The 19586-nt window shown below is 49.2% G+C and overlaps 1 protein-coding gene and 1 long non-coding RNA gene across 4 annotated transcripts; one reads left to right on the top strand and one right to left on the bottom strand.

Annotated features, from left to right (window-relative positions):
* Positions 1 to 1535: 1535 nt before the first annotated feature.
* On the bottom strand, positions 1536 to 19369 carry FFAR4 (free fatty acid receptor 4). Of its 3 annotated transcripts, none has more exons than XM_045068775.1 (3): positions 18860 to 19357; positions 10251 to 10379; positions 1536 to 3130 (listed from the first exon to the last, which is right to left on the bottom strand). In XM_045068775.1, the coding sequence occupies exons 1-3, from the start codon at positions 19268 to 19270 to the stop codon at positions 2741 to 2743; spliced, it is 930 nt and encodes a 309-aa protein (XP_044924710.1). In that variant the 5' UTR covers positions 19271 to 19357; the 3' UTR covers positions 1536 to 2740. The 3 variants fall into 3 exon arrangements, with proteins under 3 accessions (XP_044924710.1, XP_004749703.1, XP_004749704.1); XM_004749646.3 differs by having other exon boundaries at positions 18704 to 19357; XM_004749647.3 differs by lacking the exon at positions 10251 to 10379 and having other exon boundaries at positions 18704 to 19369.
* On the top strand, positions 5150 to 10257 carry LOC123388675. The gene is made up of 3 exons (XR_006603159.1): positions 5150 to 5248; positions 7174 to 7386; positions 8810 to 10257. It is a non-coding gene; the product is annotated as an uncharacterized LOC123388675 (long non-coding RNA).
* Positions 19370 to 19586: the final 217 nt, after the last annotated feature.

The following is a 19586-nucleotide window of genomic DNA, read 5'->3' on the forward strand; positions in this document are numbered from 1 at the left end:
AGGAAAGAGGCCAGCTGGGGATAGAAGTAGCGGGGCCGGGGGGATCACCAGTGTCCACACCATCGGTGGCACCATGAACTCAGTATGTCACCGCATGCAGAGCCATTTGCCCTCATTCCTCGGGAGCCCCTGGGAGCCTCGGGGCTTTATCTGGAAAAGGCATCAAGGTTTTGGTACCAGTCTTGGTTTTAAGTCAAAATCCAGCTCAGATACATATTAGCTGTGTGATTTGGAGATGCTTATGTGGCTTCTCTGAGCCTCACTCTTGTGAAATAGGGGGAAACAGTACCTGCCTGATGGGGTGTGGTGAGGGTTCGGTGCGAGCACTGAGAGGCCGTGCAACCCCGGCGATGAGGCCAGGCTGACAGCTAGGAAAGGTGTCTGGAAGCAGGGCAGGGCGTGTGCGCAAAGAGATCGCTGCCTGCAAGCTGGCATATCAAAGAGCCAAGGGCACCCTGGGTCCCCCCGCTTCGATGTGCTTTGTTCTCCCAGCAGCAAAGTGGGGAGATAGGCATCTGGATATGGGAACGCTCTGCCCACTGTTCACACTGGACAACAGGGGTCTCTGGGCCAGACTCTCCAGCCTCGGTTTGACGATCCCAGACGCCTATTAACATAGCCACACTTCACTTCACAAAACAACTTTAATGCACCAAGATGAACAAAAAAAAATCTGTCTTCTTTTTCTCAAGCTTGTGATCCCCATAACTCTCACTTCAGAAACAAGCTGTTCAAGAAACCTTGTGAGTGACAGCAACCCGCACTCATTGACTCTACAACGAAGATTCGTTGACCCCCTACTGTGTACCAGATCCTAAACTGCTGCACATGCCAGTCACTGCCCCACCTCCAAGTAACAGTTCCTCTTTGGCTCTGGTTTCTTCATCTCAGGGATATTTCATAAAACCAAAGACCTATAAACATAACCCGATGGCTTCTAATATCGTATCTTTGGCCCAAGTCCCACATCCCTGCATCCAACGGCCTACTTTCCATTAGCATCTCCTTGGGATCTCAAATTTATAACCCCTAAACAAAACTCTTGGTTCTCCCACCTGCCATTCTTCTAGTCGTTCCCCTTTTTATGGCCTGGCCCGCCATCCACCCACTGTCAGGAGTCACCCTCGAATCTTCTCTTTTCCCCACGTTCTACATCCTGTCCATCAGTAAATCGAGCTTGCTCCCCAAAGTAGTCCTGAGATCCTTTCTCACAAACCCCCACGAAGGCCCACGAAGGCCACCTCCCCCTCTGACTTTCCTCTTGTTCTACTTCAGTAGCTGCCTAAATGGTCTTCTTTTTTTTTTTTTTTTTTTAACTTCTTGCCCCTTGGGGCACCTGGGTGGCTCAGTGGGTTAAAGTCTCTGCTTTCAGCTCAGGCCATGATCCCAGGGTCCTGGGATCGAGCCCCGCATCAGGCTCTCTGCTCGGCAGGGAGCCTGCTTCCTCCTCTCTCTCTCTCTCTGCCTGCCTCTCTGCCTACTTGTGATCTCTATCTGTCAAATAAACAAATAAAATCTAAAAAAAAAAAAAACCATTAATAAAAAAAATAAATTCTTGCTCCTCAAAGTCCATTTCCTGCACAGCAGCCAGAGTCACATTTAAAGATACAGGTTGGGTCATAACAGGCTCCAGTTGCAGACTTCCAGTGGTTGTCCACTGAACACAACAAACTCCCTATGTAGCCTCCCAGACCCTACTCGGTCCAGCCTTGTACCTTCTCTGGTTTTAATCAATGGGTTCCAGCAGGGCACCCCTCTATCCTGGCACAAAGGACAGTTTGTAGCTCAGTCAATAGTTTGCTTCCCCTACACCAAACGCCTTTGCACCAGGACCAGTGTCTGCGAGGTCTGCAAAGCCCCGCTCCCCTGGATTCAGATGGTTGGCTCTTTCTAGTGGTTTACCTTTTGGCCCAAATATCATCCCCCAGAAAGGTCTTCCTAGACCCCTCCCCACCCCATCCAAATAGCCATCATCGTCCTATTTTCTTCATGACGCTACTCCACACTCTATGGACTTCTATTTATATTATCTACGGATTTCTGTTTAGGGCTTCACCCCCCACTGAACAGAAGGTAAGTAAGCTCCATAAGGGTAGGGGCCGGGGCTGTCCAACCACAGCATGTACTTAAGAGGACCTGGCGGGGGATTAGTGAAGGGAATCTCTTGTGCTTTCACATTCAGTGTTTTGAATCATCCTTTCTCCTCTCTGATTTCATGACACGGCTTTTCCTAAAGAGGTCCATGGCATTTCTTATAAGTGAAAAACTAAAGTCACCTTTAATTATTCCTTAGAAATTCCTCAAGTGCTTTTGACATTAGTGAATGGTCTTGAGGCCTTGCACGTCTGGGGAGGGGAGTACCTAGATGGCCGTGACACCTTCAAGGAGAAATCTGGGCCCTGGATCATTTCCAAGACTCATTTCAGAAACCAGCTTTATACATAAGAGATGGGATTGCTGAAGTTATAAATAAAAATTCATTAAACTCAATCATATTACAAACATACTGAAAAAAGTTCCTATTTAAAAGGAGCCCACAGCAAAACATTTTTATAAAGGGCAAAACTGTTAGACTGAACGATCACCCCTTAATTGACGGGTGCTATAAATGTGTGTTTGCATAGGTTACACTTTCTTGAAGCAGGCTACATGGATGTGACAGTCCTGGAAATTAATTCCCTTTGAAAACATATTATGGTCTTCCAGAGGGTGATCAACTCTGCCTATGGAGAAAATTTAATTAGTTGGAAATAATAGACAAATCGTTTCTTCTGACAGACGTATCTGTAAACATGGCTCCCTTTTCCGGGTAGAAGAAGCAGTGAAAAATTCTCCTCCATTCATTCCTAAACAGTGACATGTTATAGAGAATGGGGTTCAGGGCTGAGTTGGCAAATGTGAAGGCCACCACCCAGAAGAAGAGGGAAGGCCAGATGACCAGGTCTTGCTTGAAGTTCTGGATCAAGATGAGGAGGATGGTGATGATGATGGGGCTCCACATGATGAAGAAGGAGATCATGAGCAGGAAGAGGGTACGGAAGAGCCGGAAGTCCTGCTGGGACACACGGATGTGGTGGTTCTCTGAGTAAGCTAGGTTCACCGTGAGCCTCTTCCTTGACGCCTTTGTGATCTGCAGAAACACAAAACAGAGCCAGACCACTATTTACTGCAGGATGTTGGGGAGTTCGACTTTGGAGGAGCAAAGAATCCATCCTTGGAATCTGCCATCCTTGTTGCCCTGGGACAATTTGGTTTTGGAACCTTGGAATGAGAGCACATGTCTCAGCGGCCTGGCAGCTGCCTGCACTCAGGATGCTCTAGGGAAGTGGGGGAACTGGCCAACCCCCCTTCCCCGGAAAGAAGGCAGAAAGTCATCCATATCATAAATGGAACTGATGCAGAGAAGTGAAAAGGCTAAACTGGATGGTCTAGAAGGGGAAAAAAAATGAACAGAAGCACATTGCTATGGTCTGAATGCATCCCCCCCGTGATATTTTGTGATGCAGCCCAAACCAGTAAGATGCACATCTTCCCTCATTATTTCTTTTCTTTTCTTTTTGAAAAAGATAAGTAAGGAAATGTATAAAAGCAGTATGTACAAAGGCAGTACAAACTCAACCAATATGATACTGATGCAGGTCAAATTAAAAATGTTAGATCTGGGGGTGCCTGGGTGGCTCAGTGGGTTAAAGCCTCCGCTTTCAGCTCAGGTCATGATCTCAGGGTCCTGGGATGGAGCCCCGCATCGGGCAGAAAGGAGCCTGCTTCCCATCCCCCCACCCCGCCCCGCTTCTCTGCCTGCCTCTCTGCCTACTTGTGATCTCTGTCTGTCAAATAAATAAATAAATAAATCTTTTTTAAATTTATAAAAATAAAAAGAAAAGTGTTAAGTCTGTGGCCTCCTGTACCCTTCATTTCCACTGGCTGGAAAAGATCGGTGACCAGGGTCCTGGATGTCCTTCTGGGAGTGATCTGCTCTCACACACATGCCTGGCCATGGGAACACTCACGGTCTATACTTCTGCTTTGCACACTCATGGGACCAAGCCACACACCCAATTCTTAACCCTTCTTGTTCACTCACTATATTGGTGCTCCTTCCATATCTGACCAGAGAGAAGGCCCCTCATTCCTGTTATCTTGTCAGTGGTTCCAGCGGTTCCAGAGTCTGGCTGTACCCAGGATTTATCCAGGCCCCTACTGATGGGCATTTTATTTATTTTGCATTTTTTAGGGGAAGGGGTACTAGATGAAATGGCAGCACACACCCCTGTCCATTTCCCCTCCCCTCTGAGTTGTCGGGTGGCACAGGGGCAGTGGAGATGGCATGAGGGTATGGCCAGTCGGGCAGAAAGTGTGCACCGAACCCCCACATTTGGTTCCTCTCCTTTACAGGAAAAATTGAAATGGATCCTAGTCTTGCCACAGGCCCCCGAGGTGCGGGCAATAGAAGGATGATGGAGATAGGAGGTTGCTCATTTGCTAAGATAGCTGCGGCCAGGAATCAGCCTGAAAACGATGCCTGGGGTGTGGGCCATTTGGAAATGATCACCTGATCAGTGAGATCTGTTGGCACCACCCCCAACTACATAGAGACCGACCCATAGAAGGGGACTGTCCCCTCATAGGGGTGGTCACGTAAGGGACGATTCCAACAGCAGTCTCATCGTTTGTGCTGTCCACATGGCTTGGCCAAAAGACTAGAGTTCCGCATACAGTGTCTTAGACATATTTTGGGGGGTGGTGTTGATGTAAGTTCCTATTTATCGAGCACTTACTATGTGCCAGGCCCTGTACATTATCAGTTCTGTGACAGAGGTGCTTTGATGATCCTGATTTTACAGAGGAGAAAACAGAGGCTCAAAGAGGTTGAGGAACCTTCCCAGCCGTACCCAGCTAAGCAGTCACAAAGCTGGGTTTCAAAGCTGGGCCGTCTGACTCCAGCCCATGCTCTTCATCTTAAACTAGCTCCTTCCTACCCTCTACTATTTCCGCCAATGGAAATCCTCCTGCCTGACCTACAGTTCCAAGCTTTAATGCCAGCAAGACCGAGAAGGCTTCCTGGTTCCTCTCCCACGTGGCATCCTGCATGCTTTGTTTCACATACTCACGTGGCCCTTGCCACGTGACCTGTGTCATGTGGCCGACGCTGCCGCATCAAGGCGGCCTCTGACCACCAGCAGACTACAGGCTCCCTGGGAGCTAGGCCGCCCCAGGGCTTCTGCGGGCTGACTCACGGTCTGAGTGGGTAAGTGGTTGGGTCTGTTTTTAGCGATGACTGATGCTTCCATTTCCTCTGCCTGTGATTCCCACAGCTTTCAGGGAGTGAGAAGAAAATGGGCTTATTATAATCCGGTGTGGCTCCTTCCTGCTCCCCTTCCCACGTTTGATGACAAGACTAGTTAACTTTTACCCAGGCTTTAAAATGTCTTGTCATTGCACAGAACGCTTCATGTGTTTCAGGAGAAATTCAATGTTCGACTAACTTGACGGTTAACTTTAATCCTTGAAACAGGCCTATGGGGTAGGCTCTGTCATTGCTCCATTTTGGGGACAAGAGATGGAGGCTCTGAGATGTGAAGTAACTTGCTCAGGGCTCATGGTCAAGGGCGGGAGGGGGAAGCACACCTCAGGGGGTGGTGTCTGAGCTTTTCTCTGTGGGGCTGTGGGGAGAGAGGACAGTGTTCCCAGGAATATGGTCCGTGGCCACCATGTCCAAGTCACCAGGCAAGTGTCTGGGCCCCTGTCAGATGCTCACTTTTGTGGGTCTGAGTGGGCCCAAAAACTGCACTTCTCACAAACCAGGACTCCCAGGTGGTCCTGCTGACTAAAACAATTTAGGGCGACAGATTTGGGATTTTTCTCCCAGTTCTTTGAAGTGTCACTTTGTAAACTGTCCTTTTGAGACACACTGCCTTCAGACCCGTGTGAGGATCTGAAGGGAAACTTCTCTCCACCTCACATCTCTGCCACTCCGTGCCTCCACACCATGGTTGCCAACGAGTGGGTGCAGGGAGACGTGGGTCCCCACTAACACAGCTCAGGCCCAGGGGGTTGGCCCTCCTTCAAGGGCTCCTGTGTGAGGGCCGGATGTGGAGAAGGGGCTGCATGTTCACAACCTAACACCTTCATGTTTAGCTAAAACGGAGTTCCTTTCCCAGGTGAGCGCTGAGATGGGGAGGGTTGTCCGCTTCAAGCCAGATACTCACTCGGCGAACATTTACTGAGCCCCTACCATGTGTCACGTACTCTTACAGGTGCTGCACAGTCAGCAAGCAAGTAGGGAGCCCTATCCACCCTGCTTTCCATGCTAGGGTATACATGGAGAATGAGGAGGGGGAGCAAGAATTGTACAAACGGCCCAGGGCTAGAAGCATCTCATCTCGCCGTGGCAGTGGTTGGTTGCTGGGGGATGATGTAAACTAAGCCCCACGAGCTAGAAGGAACCACCTCACTGAAGGCACTTGGGAGTGACCAGGAGACTAGTACTCTGGGAAATTATTGATTGGAAAAATCCACCAAAGGTTGTAATAGTACACCTGAGTCATGAGGAAAGAGGACGGAGGGAAGGCAGAAGGGTGGATAACGTGGCCCTGAGCTGGTGGAGCAGCTCTAGGAGGAAGAGCCCTGCTGAGGCCTGCTCTCAGTCCTTGCATCTGGCAGAAGCACCCCCCGGGGCAGGGACATTCGAGCAGTGTTCCCCAAAGGAGATCCACAGGGTGTCAGTGCAGAGAGATGCTCTGTGGGGAAAGGGGGTCTGTGGTCGGATTTGGCAGCGCTGCCTCCTCTATTCCTGTGTTGGAGACTCTCAAAGTATGCGAGCCTCATCGAGCCCCTCAGAAGTCCTGCAGTGAAGAAACCCACTTAGCCCTGATCAATCAGCATTTCCCAAACTCATGGGGTCATGGACCCCTTTTTAAACATCTAGCAGCCCATGGCACTCTAGAGAGGGCTTTTGGGGAGATGCTGCTTTAGAGGAATAAAAGATCAGGGTGACTTTAAAGAGGCACTTCTCAGGCCCATACATGGAAAGTGAGTCAGAGGCCACACTGACAGGCCAGAGGAGGGAAAGGGGTGGCGGGTGGAGTTACGTGTCCTCTGGCTTCTGATGATTTGCTAGTTGTGTCTCTAGGAAAACAGCTGTTTAACACTGATGTTCAATTCATTTTACAGAGTTACGATCTTGACAGAAGAATCTCAGCTGAAAAGCTGATCCGATGTTTCTGAGTAATGAGTATCTTCAGCGGGAGAGAGACAGGAGCAATGAGGGCCCGTGCAGACACTCCATCCATCTGGCAGCTTTCCTGCTTCCGAGTTCCCCACCTGGCAAACCCACAAGTCCAAAGCCGGGACAAACAGCACAGTCTTCCCGGGAAACAGGCAATAGTAAGTTTGGCTGGTGGGGTGGAAGGTAAATTTTTTTAAGTCTTCTATTTACATTGGTGTGATTTTCAAAATCACAATGCTAGATCTCTTTCCAATTAAAGGCTAGCAGCCTGTTCAAATTTTTATCATGTTTATACTCTCATTTTATTGTGTTAAACAATCCACTGAGGCCTATCTAGCTCGACAAAACTGATGCCCACAGTAGTTAAATGACTTGCCTAAGGTCACGCACTGATAAAGCTTGGACTAGAATCATGGTCTTAGGCCTTTTTGTTCAGTGATCTTCCCTCTGTGCAAAAAGAGCCAGTACCGTAAGCCCTTTCAGTGTGACCCAAAGTCTGCGTCTTCCTCATTCAGTGAGTGTTTCCGGAGTGTCTACAATGAATAAGCCAGGCTCTGTGCTAGTCACAGAGCTACAGCAGGAAACAAAACAAAGTCTCAGTCCCCATGGAGTTGTAGTCTAATGAGCAAAACGGATGCTTTACAAATAAATACACATAAATGGAATACAACAGGGGTTATAAGTCCACTGAAGAGAAATAAATCCAGGTAGTAAAGGATTAGAGAGTGATGAGGAAGGTCTCTGGGGAAGAGCCTTTTGAGAAGAGACCTTCTAGAGCAGGGGAGTGGCCCACACAGAAATTGGGGGAATAGAGATCCAAGAGAGGAAATCACAGGTGCAAAGGTCCTGAGGCAGTCCTGTGTTGGCATGTATGAGGAAGAGCAGTGTTTCTGACCTGTCTCCCAACAATCCTGCACTGTCTGAGCCATCGCCATTCTGCAGATGAGGGAGCTGAGGTTCACAGAAAGTAAGTATCTTGCCAAAGGCCACATGGCAAGGACTCAAAAACCCAGGTATTAGAAGAGACCTTTCTTGTCTCCCTGTCTGCCTTTTGTGGCCCTTTCCTCTTCCCTCTCCTTCCCCTCATTCACTTCCTACCTCTGCAGGGCACTCAACGGTTTGCTGTGTGTTTTCACACTGAGTCCCAGCACCACTCCCTTCAGAGTACCAGGGGTTCATAGCATTGAGCAACAGCACCATTGTCTATCTGCCCCTCCCCTTTCTGGGTTAAAGCTCCTTCTGGATCAAGAATGTGACCTGCTCACTCTTGACCAATCTCCACTCCCCACCAACACGCTGAATAGAACAGCTCCTTAGCAAACGTCTGAGGAATTAAAGTGTTGGGCCCTGGGGCCAGACTGCTCGAGTGTAAATCCTGATCCTGCTGCTTTTACGCTGTGTGATCTTGGGCAAGTTACTTAGCGTCTCTGTGCATTGGTTTCCTCATCTGTAATTCTTAACAGGATTAAATGAATTTGTTCCTGACACATTGTAAGTATTTCATAAATATTTGTTAAATAATTTTTAAAGAATTCATTCTAAATTCTATCTTCCTCTTCCCCTTACTCCTTTTCTTTTAAGGTAATGACAGCTCATACTGACATAGCATTCACACATGTTGGGTCCCCATTGCAAGCATGTTACAGACCTTAACTCCAGGCCTGAATCTGCCTCATACCCTTGAGCAAGCCCCAGGCTCGGTGTCACTGAAGCAGATCACAAGTCAATGGGTGGGGAAGAGTCTAGAGAAGAGCATGGCAGGCCATCTCCCGCAGGACCCAGAATCAGCAGACCTGGATGGAGCTTGGCCTAGTTTTGGGTTCTGAGCATTTAAGAAGCTTACAGATCCTCAGCTACAAAGAAAGGGCCATAAAAGTGCCCAGAGACCAAGTGGCACCTACAAGGCCCCACTTCAATAAGTTCATTTGCCAGGGGACCTGTAATATGTGATAAAAACCGAGATTCAACAACTATAAACCTCCAAGAAGACTCAAGGTTTTGCATTAAACCTTCTGAGATGAGCATGAACACATGCCATTTGCCGGCACCGTGTGAATGGGCTGCGTCCGGAGGTGGGAGCCAAGCCAGCAAGGTCCCCTCCATTGTCTCTGGACATACTCACTCTTCAAAGGTAGAGATCACTTCCTGGTTCAGCATACTTTGCAAAAGTGCCTTCTCTGGAAGTGTGGGGTAGCAATTGGGAAGGATCTTCTGGTAATGTTCTGTTTCTCATTTTGTTTCTGGGAGCTGCTTCTAGGAGTGAGGTCAGTTTGTGAGCTGTGCCTGTATGCCGGGTTTGCTTTCCTGGATGTATCTTATACTGCAGTGAAAAGTTTTTAGACATGTACATTCTCCATCACTATACTGCTGTTTGTAATGGGATATCAAGGGACTCAACCCAAAGCCCATAAAATAAATTATGTCACATCCGTACAGTGGAACACCATGACTCTATTAAAAATCATGAGGCAGAGATATAAAAACAAATATGGATAGATATTGCAATCTGGTGTTAAGCCAGAAAAGGAAATTACAAATAGTGTTATCTCAAATCTGAAACAAACAAACATTGTTTTGAACCATGACATATGGTTGCTATTTGACCATTTTATATCATATATATGTAACATATATATGTACACATGGCATCAAAGCATGTATATAGGTAAATTTGTAAGAACAATAACCTGAAAATGTACTTTGAACTGTTAACAATGGGAGTAGATGTTTAGTTTCTGCATTATACCTCTCTATATGTCTTTAATTTTTTATAATGAGCTTTGTATTACTCTAGGGGTCAGCAAAATAATAAAAATCTTAATAGTGGTCACAAAGATATCACTTTAAAAAAAAAAAAGAAGCCAAACTCTTGCCCCACAGTGTTGCAGAGGGGCAGACCTGGGCAGGGAGCCAGGACTGGACTGGTGTGAACCCTAAGGTAACTTCTGACCTGGCAAGCTGATTCTGTCTAAAACATTCCAGCCTCAGTGGAGTTCAGCTATGGTGCTCGAAACACACATACCTGTAAAATTTTGGAGTAGCTGATCACAATGAGCAATCCTGGCACCAAGAAGTTCAAAGTTGCAAAGGACACATCCCAGGAGATTTCTCCAGCAATGCTGGGCCAAACCAGTGTGCAAATCGAAATCTCCTGTCACAAGAAGGAGGAGAACGTCATTTCCATGGTGGCTACTTATTTGGTTTTAGCTCAGTCCCAGTAGGAGGGTACCCGACACCATTACACTGGTGTTAGCACGATGCAGCTAGGGTGACAGCACAGCTCAGCATCCCCTCCCCCCCCCCCGCCCACACAAACAAGCTACGAATCACTTCTCTCTGACCCTCAGAATAACCACAGTCATTATGCCCGTTCTCCGGGAGATGCAGCTGGATCCCGGCGTCACACACCAGTAACAGCTCAAGTTAGTTCCTGGGCAGGACTCCAGCCCCAGTGCTCTTTCCACTTGCCTGGACTAAGTGGCCAAGAGCCCTTGAGCCTTCTCTGCCAAGTCCCTCACTTCACAAATCACAACCCGAGCCCTAAGAGGTTACATAGATTGGAAGTGACATGCTGCACACAAGCATAGAGAAACAGGCACGACATTGCAATGCAGTCCACTGCGACGGCTGAAGGCACCAGAAACAATGTTAAGGCACGAAGGTTCATTTAAGGGACGTGGAAATGTCTAAAATGTGTCTAGCTGCATCAAAGAAAGCCACGGCTCATCCCAAGACAATACTGAGGCCCAGACTTGGAAGCTCTATCCTCACAGGTCTCTCCCAAACAGAGTGGCACAGTACAGCCCCACACAGGTCTCCAGCGTTCAAGATGGAAAACTACCAGAATGGGGCCAAAAATCCTGGTTGGTGATCTTGCTGCTGTCAGTATGTTGTGAATTTAAGGGTTTGACACTAATTACCAACCTCAAAACATGTGGGGACCTTATTACATAATTACCAGGAGCCGCCACAATAATCTCCTCCAAAGAATAAATAGGTCAACAAAAAGAGATCTGTCTGTCTGTCTCTCCTCCCAAACACAAATTTCCCATGTCGGCTTGACTGTAGGAATAAAACCATACAGAAATCAAGTTGTCCTAAACATGTCTAACACATAGAACAGGCTTTCAAGAGCACATCCTGTGTAAAAACAGCATATTATTGACTTCTGGTGGACAAGGCATCTTAACGAACTGTAGTCGTGGGATTCACTCATTCATTCAGGCAACATGTGTTGAGCCCTAAGCAAAGGCAAAGAACTTTTGTCAGAGACATCATAACTGGGTGCTCAAACTCAAAAACAAACGAAGAGGCCCTTCTTTTCCTGTACGGTATTAACAGAAAATAGTAAGTCTGATATTCACCGAGCGTTTATTCTATGCTAGGAAGCACTTTACATACATTATCTCATTGAAGGTTCACAACAACCATATTGAAATGCATGTTATTATTTTTCCCATTACACAGAGACGAAAACTAAGGCTTAGAAACCTCTTCCTAAACCAAGAGCCTAAGACACTAAAGGTGTAGTTCTTTTTAATCACGTAATATCTTCCCCAGAGAGCTAAGTGGTTATAAAAAGAAATCCAGGGACCTACCAAGAAAACTCTTAAGGCAAGTCAAGGAGGGAAGAATACTTTAATCGTATTTGTACCTTGAAAGGGGGTTAAGAATGTTGCTTCCTTTTCCTATCTCATTTAGATGGTTCAAAAATGTACTAGTAATTCCAAAAACTTGTTCCTTAATCCCCATCCCCACTGTCCATGCCTGAGGGGACAAAGTGCATTAGGTCTCTCCCCATTGTGGTGACTGGAAAGAAATGCGTGTCTATCAAGGAACTTCTGAGTACTGGCACTGTGGTGATTATCTCGAGATGATCTCTGCCCACCATGCCCTCAGTCTACTACGCTGGTGGGCAATATGGACCAGCAAATACACGGAAGCAGCCATCAGAAGAGACAGATGCCAGTCCCGAATGTGCCTTGGTCTCTGATTTCTATACTTGAGCTAGGAAAATGCACAGGGAGGGCAGAAAAACAGACCCCAGAACCGTTTCTTAAAACCCCCAAAGGCTTCCACCTCTTTCCAAAAGCCTTCTTCAAAATTTCTGCGGAAATCTCTCCAGGATTTTGTAGAATGTGTAACAATAGAGCCAGATGTCCTCCCTACGATAGGAACAAAGAAGTCGATCCCCAAACACTCTGCCTGTATGAGCCCTGCGCTGCTGAGGAAAATGCGTAGGTGTGAATGGACAGACACCTGTGTACACATCCCCGCCCACGCCCACACACGTATGCGTAGACAAAAGACTGAAAGGATACATTCCAGAAAGTTAAGTGTCCATTTCTAGGTGGGACTCGTTATTTTTGCTCTTTTGGCTTATCTGAATTTTCTAGAATGTGCCCATATTAACTTAGAAAAAAAAATGGCGGTAAAAGTCCATTTTTAAAAGAAATGAGGATCAAATGTTAAACACAGATTACCATGCTAGTTTAGCAAACCTAACCAGCAATTCTTCCAAGAAAAACAAGGAACTCATCCAGGAAGTTCCCCAGTTTCATGACTGATGAAGACGCTCCTTTACCTTCATGGAACTCACTCCAGGCACAGAGTGTGAGAAGGAGGGAAGATGCGAATTTTGCACAGCACCCCCGTGCGTGACGGAAGAGATGGTGCTGCTGGCCCGTGTGGACTTGAATGACGGATTTATAGGCTCTTTAGAAAGCTTTATATGGTATGAAGTGCAGTGTTTACCCTCATGAAAAAATCTAACAACAGGCACCAGGTCCACAGTCAGAGAGCTGGCCTGATATTATAATTTTGTTTTTGTGGGAAAATCTGACTTATGTTATTCTGATCCTAGGTATTCTCTCCTGGGCTGTAACTTAGGAGGGAGCATGGCAGTAAGTCGGCTCTGGAAGGTGGAGATGCGAATCTTGTAATATTCTCTATACTTTTCCTGCACATTTGAAATGCTTCCTGATTTTAAAAAAGGAAATTTGAAAACCCAAAGGGTGAGGCCTGCTTTGTCGCTGAGCTACAGAAGCAGGGCTAGCCAACTCAATGGCTGTCCTTTAATTGGTTTGTTCAACCACTCCTGACTCGAGCCCTGGTGTCTGCACCACTGTGAGACCACAGTGAGAATGGGCAAGGTGAGGCCCCAGCCCTCAAGGGGGCCCTGATGTGCTCAGGGAGAGAGAGAAGTGTAAGAATCTTCAATACAGGGCAGGGAGCCCCAGTGCTCAGAGCTACCGGGGACAGGCGAGCACAGAGGACAGCACCAATCCGCAGGGGTGTGTCGGCTATGCCTGGAGGACTGGGGCTTCAGTCAGAAGAACAGGGAAGCTGGAGCTCAGCGTTGGGATCAGGAGGGAGGAAGGCAGGAGGCCACATACAAGGGTCAAGTATAGTTAAGGGTGACTTGTATCCCCAGCCCAACCTCCACCTCTTCCGGGCAATCTCATCCATGTCCATGGCTTCTTTTCCAAGACACGGCTGCTTTTTCCAGCCCTGTCTTCTCCTAAACCCCAGACTGGCCCCTGTGCCCTGAGGACATCTCTGAAGGATGCCTCATAGGCATGTCAAGCTCTGATGTCCCACCCCAGAAGGCTCCGTCTCCTACCATCACTGACTCGGGGCATGGAGTCACCATTCCCTATGCTGCCAGCAACCTGAGTGTGGGCTTTCTGCTGTCTCCTTCCTCCCTCCCCACTCAGAGGGAACCTTTAAGTTCTGCCCTACTAGCTATCCAACAGACCCCTGTAAGTCAGTCTCACTAGCGCACCCCTCCCAGGCCAGGCCGTCTCTCGCCTCGTATGCCTCCCTCAAGGGGCATACCTGGCCTTCTCCATCTGGCCCCACCACTCCTTCCAGCACCATGTCTTGCCAACACATGGGTTGTCATGCCTGCAATGTCCCTCCAATTCCCGACATCCGTGGGGATAGCCAACTGCCTTTCATCTTCACCTACAGCTAATATATCACACATTCTCTTCTGAGAAGACTCCCCTATGGATGGGGCATCTATCTCTAGGCACTGCTCAAATGAGGACCCCTCTCCACCCTGGCTGCCCACTGCTCAAATGAGGACCCCTCTCCACCCTGGCTGACTTATTTGAAATGCCACCTGATGCCAGCTGTTTCCTGCCAGCTCCTCAAATGATGCTTCTCGGAGTAATCCTGAGGATCCCCTTGTAAATCATTCTCCCTGTTCCACCTCTTTGAACGAAACGGAGGACTTCAAGATCACTTTAAGGAAGCAGGAAACCCAGTGAATATCCCCTTGCCAACCAGCTTCCCAACAGAAATGGAAGAATTTATCAATGTGAGAGAGGAACTTTCTTCTGTCTTAAAGGTATCCTCTAATAATACCAAAGGCAAGCAAACGGTGTTTCTCTCCTCAGCCAATTCACACTCAGCAGAGACACGATGGCATTCAGGCCTGGTATTAAATTGGGGCAGGCAGAGCTGTAAGACAGAGGGCTCCTAAGGAAGTGTGAACTTGCGGGAAAAGACACAGGGAGAAAGACAGCCCCGGGCTAAATTCTAGTTCCGTCTCTTGGTCTCTTGCCTGCTCCGTGACTTCAGGCATTTCCCTCTTTGGAAAATGAACATACCAACACCTATTCATAGGGTTTCTGTGAGAACCAAACTGGGCCAGGGTCCGAGACCACCAACATTGTCGATCCGTGCACCTCCTTGAACAGGATGCCATCTTGGTCACGTGACTCGTGGTGCGGGCAGCGGGGAGGGGTGCTCGGTAAATGTTTATGCAGTGAACAGGCAGCACATTCTGGCCAGGGTGGACAGTCCCCCCCAACCTGCTGATGAGGGTCAGTGCCCTAGCAGAGCCACAGCACACAGAGGCAGGAATCCTGTTGGAACAGGCTGTGTTGAGCTGGCTGAGATGTCTCAGTTGCTAGAATGTGCCCACCCTCTTAAAATGGCAGTCTATTATTTTACAGCAGTCAGAAGAATTACACCATTTAAAGAATGTTTAAAATATTTGTAACCCAAGATAAGGAAACTAATAATAGCTACCAATTCTTGAGTGCTTAACTCTGTATGTGCCAGGCGTTGGACCACTCACTGAACCCCGGTCCCCACCGCAATTCTATAAGGCTCTACTGTCATCATGCCCATTCTGCAAACGAGGAAAGGAAGGTACAGAGGTGGGGGGCACTTGCCTCTATCGCACAGCTCCTAAATGCCAGAGATGGGATTTAGACTCAGAATGCTGGACTCCAAAGCCCACACTCTGAATACGAAATTAGCTAGCATTTTTAGCATGACTATCATTTCATCCTCGCTACAGGGAAACTTAAGGGAGGCTGGTCACCCTGGACTGGGAGGCACCCACTGCCCAAATGGACGAAGGTACTCATGTTCCCTTTTTCGGGAGCTGGGGCACTAAACTGGCAGAAAGCTCTGTGAGGCACTGTTTCCCTAGCTCACGCTCCTCAAGAGGAGGCAGCCAGTGGGTGCTTGAGGTTAGAGAGTTCCCTCAGCCGGTGGTTTGAGTCGGAAAGTGTCCCCCATCCAAAAACTTCCGTATTTAGTGTCCAAGTGGGAAGGGGCGGGCAGAATCTGCAGACAGGAAGCTGGGAATAGAGAATTAAGAAAACAAGCTTTTGCTAATTTTAAATGTGAGACTCTGTTCAGTCTAGCCTAGATCTTTCTCTCTTTTTTTTTTAATGGCCACACTCTTTTTTTTTCCCCCTGTTTCTCATTCTTTTCAACTTATTTCTTCAATCCCTGAGCCTCAGTTTGCTCACCTATAAAATGAATTGTTTCCTCCATGTTCAGGTCACAGCCCTTGAGGAACTGGGCAGTTTTTCTATTTCTTGGCTTATTGGCAGGTGCATGTGTTGGGAAAAGACAAAAAGGATGGAGAGTTCAAAAGGACCATCTGGTTTTTCATGACAAGCTCCCTTGCTCCATGTCTACTAATTTCAGGGCTAATGGATTGTGGCCAACTCGCCTAGCTCTCAGTCTCCTGAGGTGCTTCTGAAGGGCTTTCCCAGTGGCTTTGCCCAATCCCTCCCCAAAGGCTCTATGACCAAGAAGGTGTTTCTGCATTAATACAAGAGGGGTCTGCATGCCCACTCCAAGGGAGAACCATGACATAAGTCTCCATGGAAGCCCCTCATAGCTCAGTTCTGATCATGGGAGTGCCATCGGGGGCTCCAACCACTGAGACACCCTACCAGAAGTAAAATACAGGTCACAAAACAGGGCAGTTCCTCCATCTGAGCGAAGGCCTTCTCGCTCAAACCACCACCTGTGTCCACGTAGGCAAGCAGTTTTAGTCTGGGAGGGGACAAGAGCCTCACTTTTTTACCATTATTTGCCAGTTAAGTCCAAGGGTACCTAAAACAGTTGTAAAAGGGAGGGGCGCAAGGTACTTGTCTGGGAACCTAAGATATCCTGAAGATACATTCTATTAGATCTTTAATTTCCCGAGTGTCATTTTTTTTCTGTAAGGAAAGAAAAAAATGGGGAAAAGTCCCTCAAGTTCTGCGAAAAATACAGAAATGCTGTTATTCAGTGAAAGAATGACTTAAAAAATCAAAGGACTGATGGCAAAACCTAGCCTCCAGCTGATCCAGTGGGTCTGGGGTGAGGCCTGGTCTTTCATTTATTTCTGAAGCATCTGAGTGATCCACTTTGATTCTCGAGTACATATGGGCTGAGGAGGACAGGATTACCCACTAGGGTCCTTGGTCTGCTATGCTGATGGCACCCTGATGGGCAAGGTTGGCAATGGGCACGCTCAGCTGAACCCCGCCATCCTGGCCCCCACTTGAGGGGGCATGGCCACAGGCGTCCATGTTCTTTGATCAAGTGCCACAGGCCTGACATGGTTCCCGCCTATTAGTCATTCAAGGCCTTAAAACAAAACAAAACAATCAAACCCCACAATGTATCCCATGCAAAAAGTAAACAATTAGGAAAGAGACTTTTAGGTCTGATTTGTGTTAAAAAGAGAGAGAGAGAGACTGTTTACATGGATTGCAGACTTCTCCTCACATGCCATTAAAAGGCTTGTGTAAGAGACGGGTCTGGGAGACCCCCAGAGAAGCCCACATCTGCATCGGTGCCCCAGAGCACATACACAGGAAGGCATCCTGTGCTCAGACGACACCCACCTACGCAGCAGGAAATCTTCCTCCAGGTCACATCTCACCTACCTTCCTACCTTCTCACTTCCTTCTGGTCACTGAGCAGGACTGTCTTTGGAACTGGTTTGTGACAGTTTTGCTCAGGCCAGAAAACCAGTGAGTTGTAGAGAAAGGGAGGGGTGGGAAAACCCACTTAGGGGCAACCTTTGGAGAGGCTGAGCCCAGAGCAGGACTCACACCTGCCTTTATAAAGGGCGCACAGACTTAAGTTCTTTCTCTATCCCTCCCTATGAGGCACAGAAAACCTAGCCCATTGGGAAGACAGCCAGAACCCTGGCCACTGTCCACCCCGGCCACTGTCTACCTGGCCGGCCCGAGGTGCCGCATCTGGGATTGAATCTCGGCACACAAACTCCACAACAGCGCAGTGGGGCAGCAGCAGGAACAGATGAGGACCACAATTTTGGACCGTGATTCTGGACTGCCCAACCCGAGTGGACCCGAGCCAATGTCATGCACTGCCCGGAGAACTTTTTTTTTTAAGGTCATGGACCCCCACAAAGATCCTAATGACAACTCTGAACACACAGCTCAGAAGAAAGCTCATCTCCCAGCCTCCGGAATCTGCCCAACATTTGGGCGCTTAGGATGCTCTGAAGCCACCCACCATGCAAGGCTCCAGGCAAGATACTGTGGTCTAGTCCAATCCTTCTCTCTCACAGTTGGAAAAGCTCAGGCCCCAGGAAAGTATTACAACACCCCTAGTGGCAGCATCGGGTCTGGGGCCCCTGGGTCTCTGCTGCCCTTTCTCCCTGGCTCTCTGCTCCTGGGTTCTCAAAGCAGGACCCTCACCCAGCCAAGGCTGAATGTGCTGAGCAGGCTCTCAGCTCCTCCTCGCACTTAGGATGAGATACCCCGAGCAAGTCATTCTGTGGTCCTCAGCTTCCTCATACATCAAGTGGATGTATGCTAGCACCCACCCTGCTAGAGAGCAGATTTCAATATACACGAGTGCCATTAGCCATTCCGGATGCTCAAAGTTCCATCTGGTTGGCTCCTACACTCCCCGCTTATTGCACTAACCTCAACATAAAGAGCAAACTTTGCAGGCATTTGGGGGACTCTATTTACAAGGCTTTGAAAGGCCTTTACGGGACCTAAGTTGCTGCAATGAAATTCAAGAGCTAAAACTTCAGAGCACTGGGCACAGGGACACAACGATTAAACGCAACAAATTGCCTATTCTCGTTCTGTTGTTTTTGGTTACTCATTGCCCCGGGTCATCGCTTCCGTGGAATCCGCGCTCGCCAGCCCGCCCCAGACACCTGCCTGGCGCGCACCGCCCGGCGCTCACCTGGTCCTGGCCGGAGGGCCGCTGGGGGACCACGCGGAAGAAGACGCAGAGGGGTAGAGCGGACAGCGCCGAGTAGCCCCAGATGAGCGCCAGCAGCGCGGCCCTCGCCCGCCGCCCCAGACCCCGCATGCCGCGCTGCAGGCGAACGATGCACACCATGCGCTCCAGGCTGACGGCCGCCAGGGTGAGAATGGTGACGCTGCCGCTCAAGCTCATCACGTAGAAGAGCAGGTGGCAGGCGACCGGGCCCAGCAGCCAGGCCTCGGTCCATCGCACGGCCAGCACGGGCGGGATGGCGCTGGTGAACAGCAGGTCGGCGCAGAAAAGGTTGAGCACCAGGCAGGCGGTGTTGCCGCGGCGCCGTCGGCGCGCCACCAGCACCAAAGCGCACACGTTGCCCAACAGCGACACCGCAAAGATGAGCGCCAGCACGACCGTCTCCACAGCGGTCAGCACCAGCCGGTGGTCGCCCTTAACGTCGGAGAAGAATGGGAAGCGGGTGCGGTTGGCCCGCTCCAGGCTACGCGGTGATCCGGTGCCCGCCGCCTGCGCGCACTCAGGGGACATGCCGGGCACCCGGGCGGCCCGCAGCCGTCTGCGAGCGCGCTCATCTGGGAGGCGACTGAGCGCCAAGGCGGGGAAAGAGGGAGGGAGGCGGTTGCGACATCTCCCCTCTGGCCCCCTCCCGCCGCAGGAGCGCCGGCGCTGGGCGTTGCGCACTGAGCCCGGGGCGCGCGGGAACGAGGAAGTGCCAGGCGTCGCGCTGGAAACACCCGGGCTCGGCGGTGGCCTCACGCCCTTGGACTCATGGGGGAGGGCTGGAGGGGCCGGGAAACCCCACCTAGAGAAACCCCTGGAGACCCTGCAGGGCCTCCCCAGCTTT

This window comes from Mustela putorius, unplaced genomic scaffold (genome assembly GCF_011764305.1).
Source record: "Mustela putorius furo isolate JIRA1106 unplaced genomic scaffold, ASM1176430v1.1 tig00003909_pilon_pilon_pilon, whole genome shotgun sequence".
Lineage (NCBI taxonomy): Eukaryota > Metazoa > Chordata > Mammalia > Carnivora > Mustelidae > Mustela > Mustela putorius.

What these genes read in the sequence shown, in the direction of transcription:
- FFAR4 (XM_004749646.3), bottom strand. Translation starts at nt 19,270, where the DNA reads ATGTCCCCTGAGTGCGCGCAGGCGGCGGGCACCGGATCACCGCGTAGC. An exon ending in GGCCCTCCGGCCAGGACCAG is followed by an intron (nt 10,380 to 18,703) that starts GTGAGCGCCGGG and finishes TTCTTGTGACAG; the next exon opens with GAGATTTCGATTTGCACACT. An exon ending in GCTACTCCAAAATTTTACAG is followed by an intron (nt 3,131 to 10,250) that starts GTATGTGTGTTT and finishes GTGTTTCTGCAG; the next exon opens with ATCACAAAGGCGTCAAGGAA.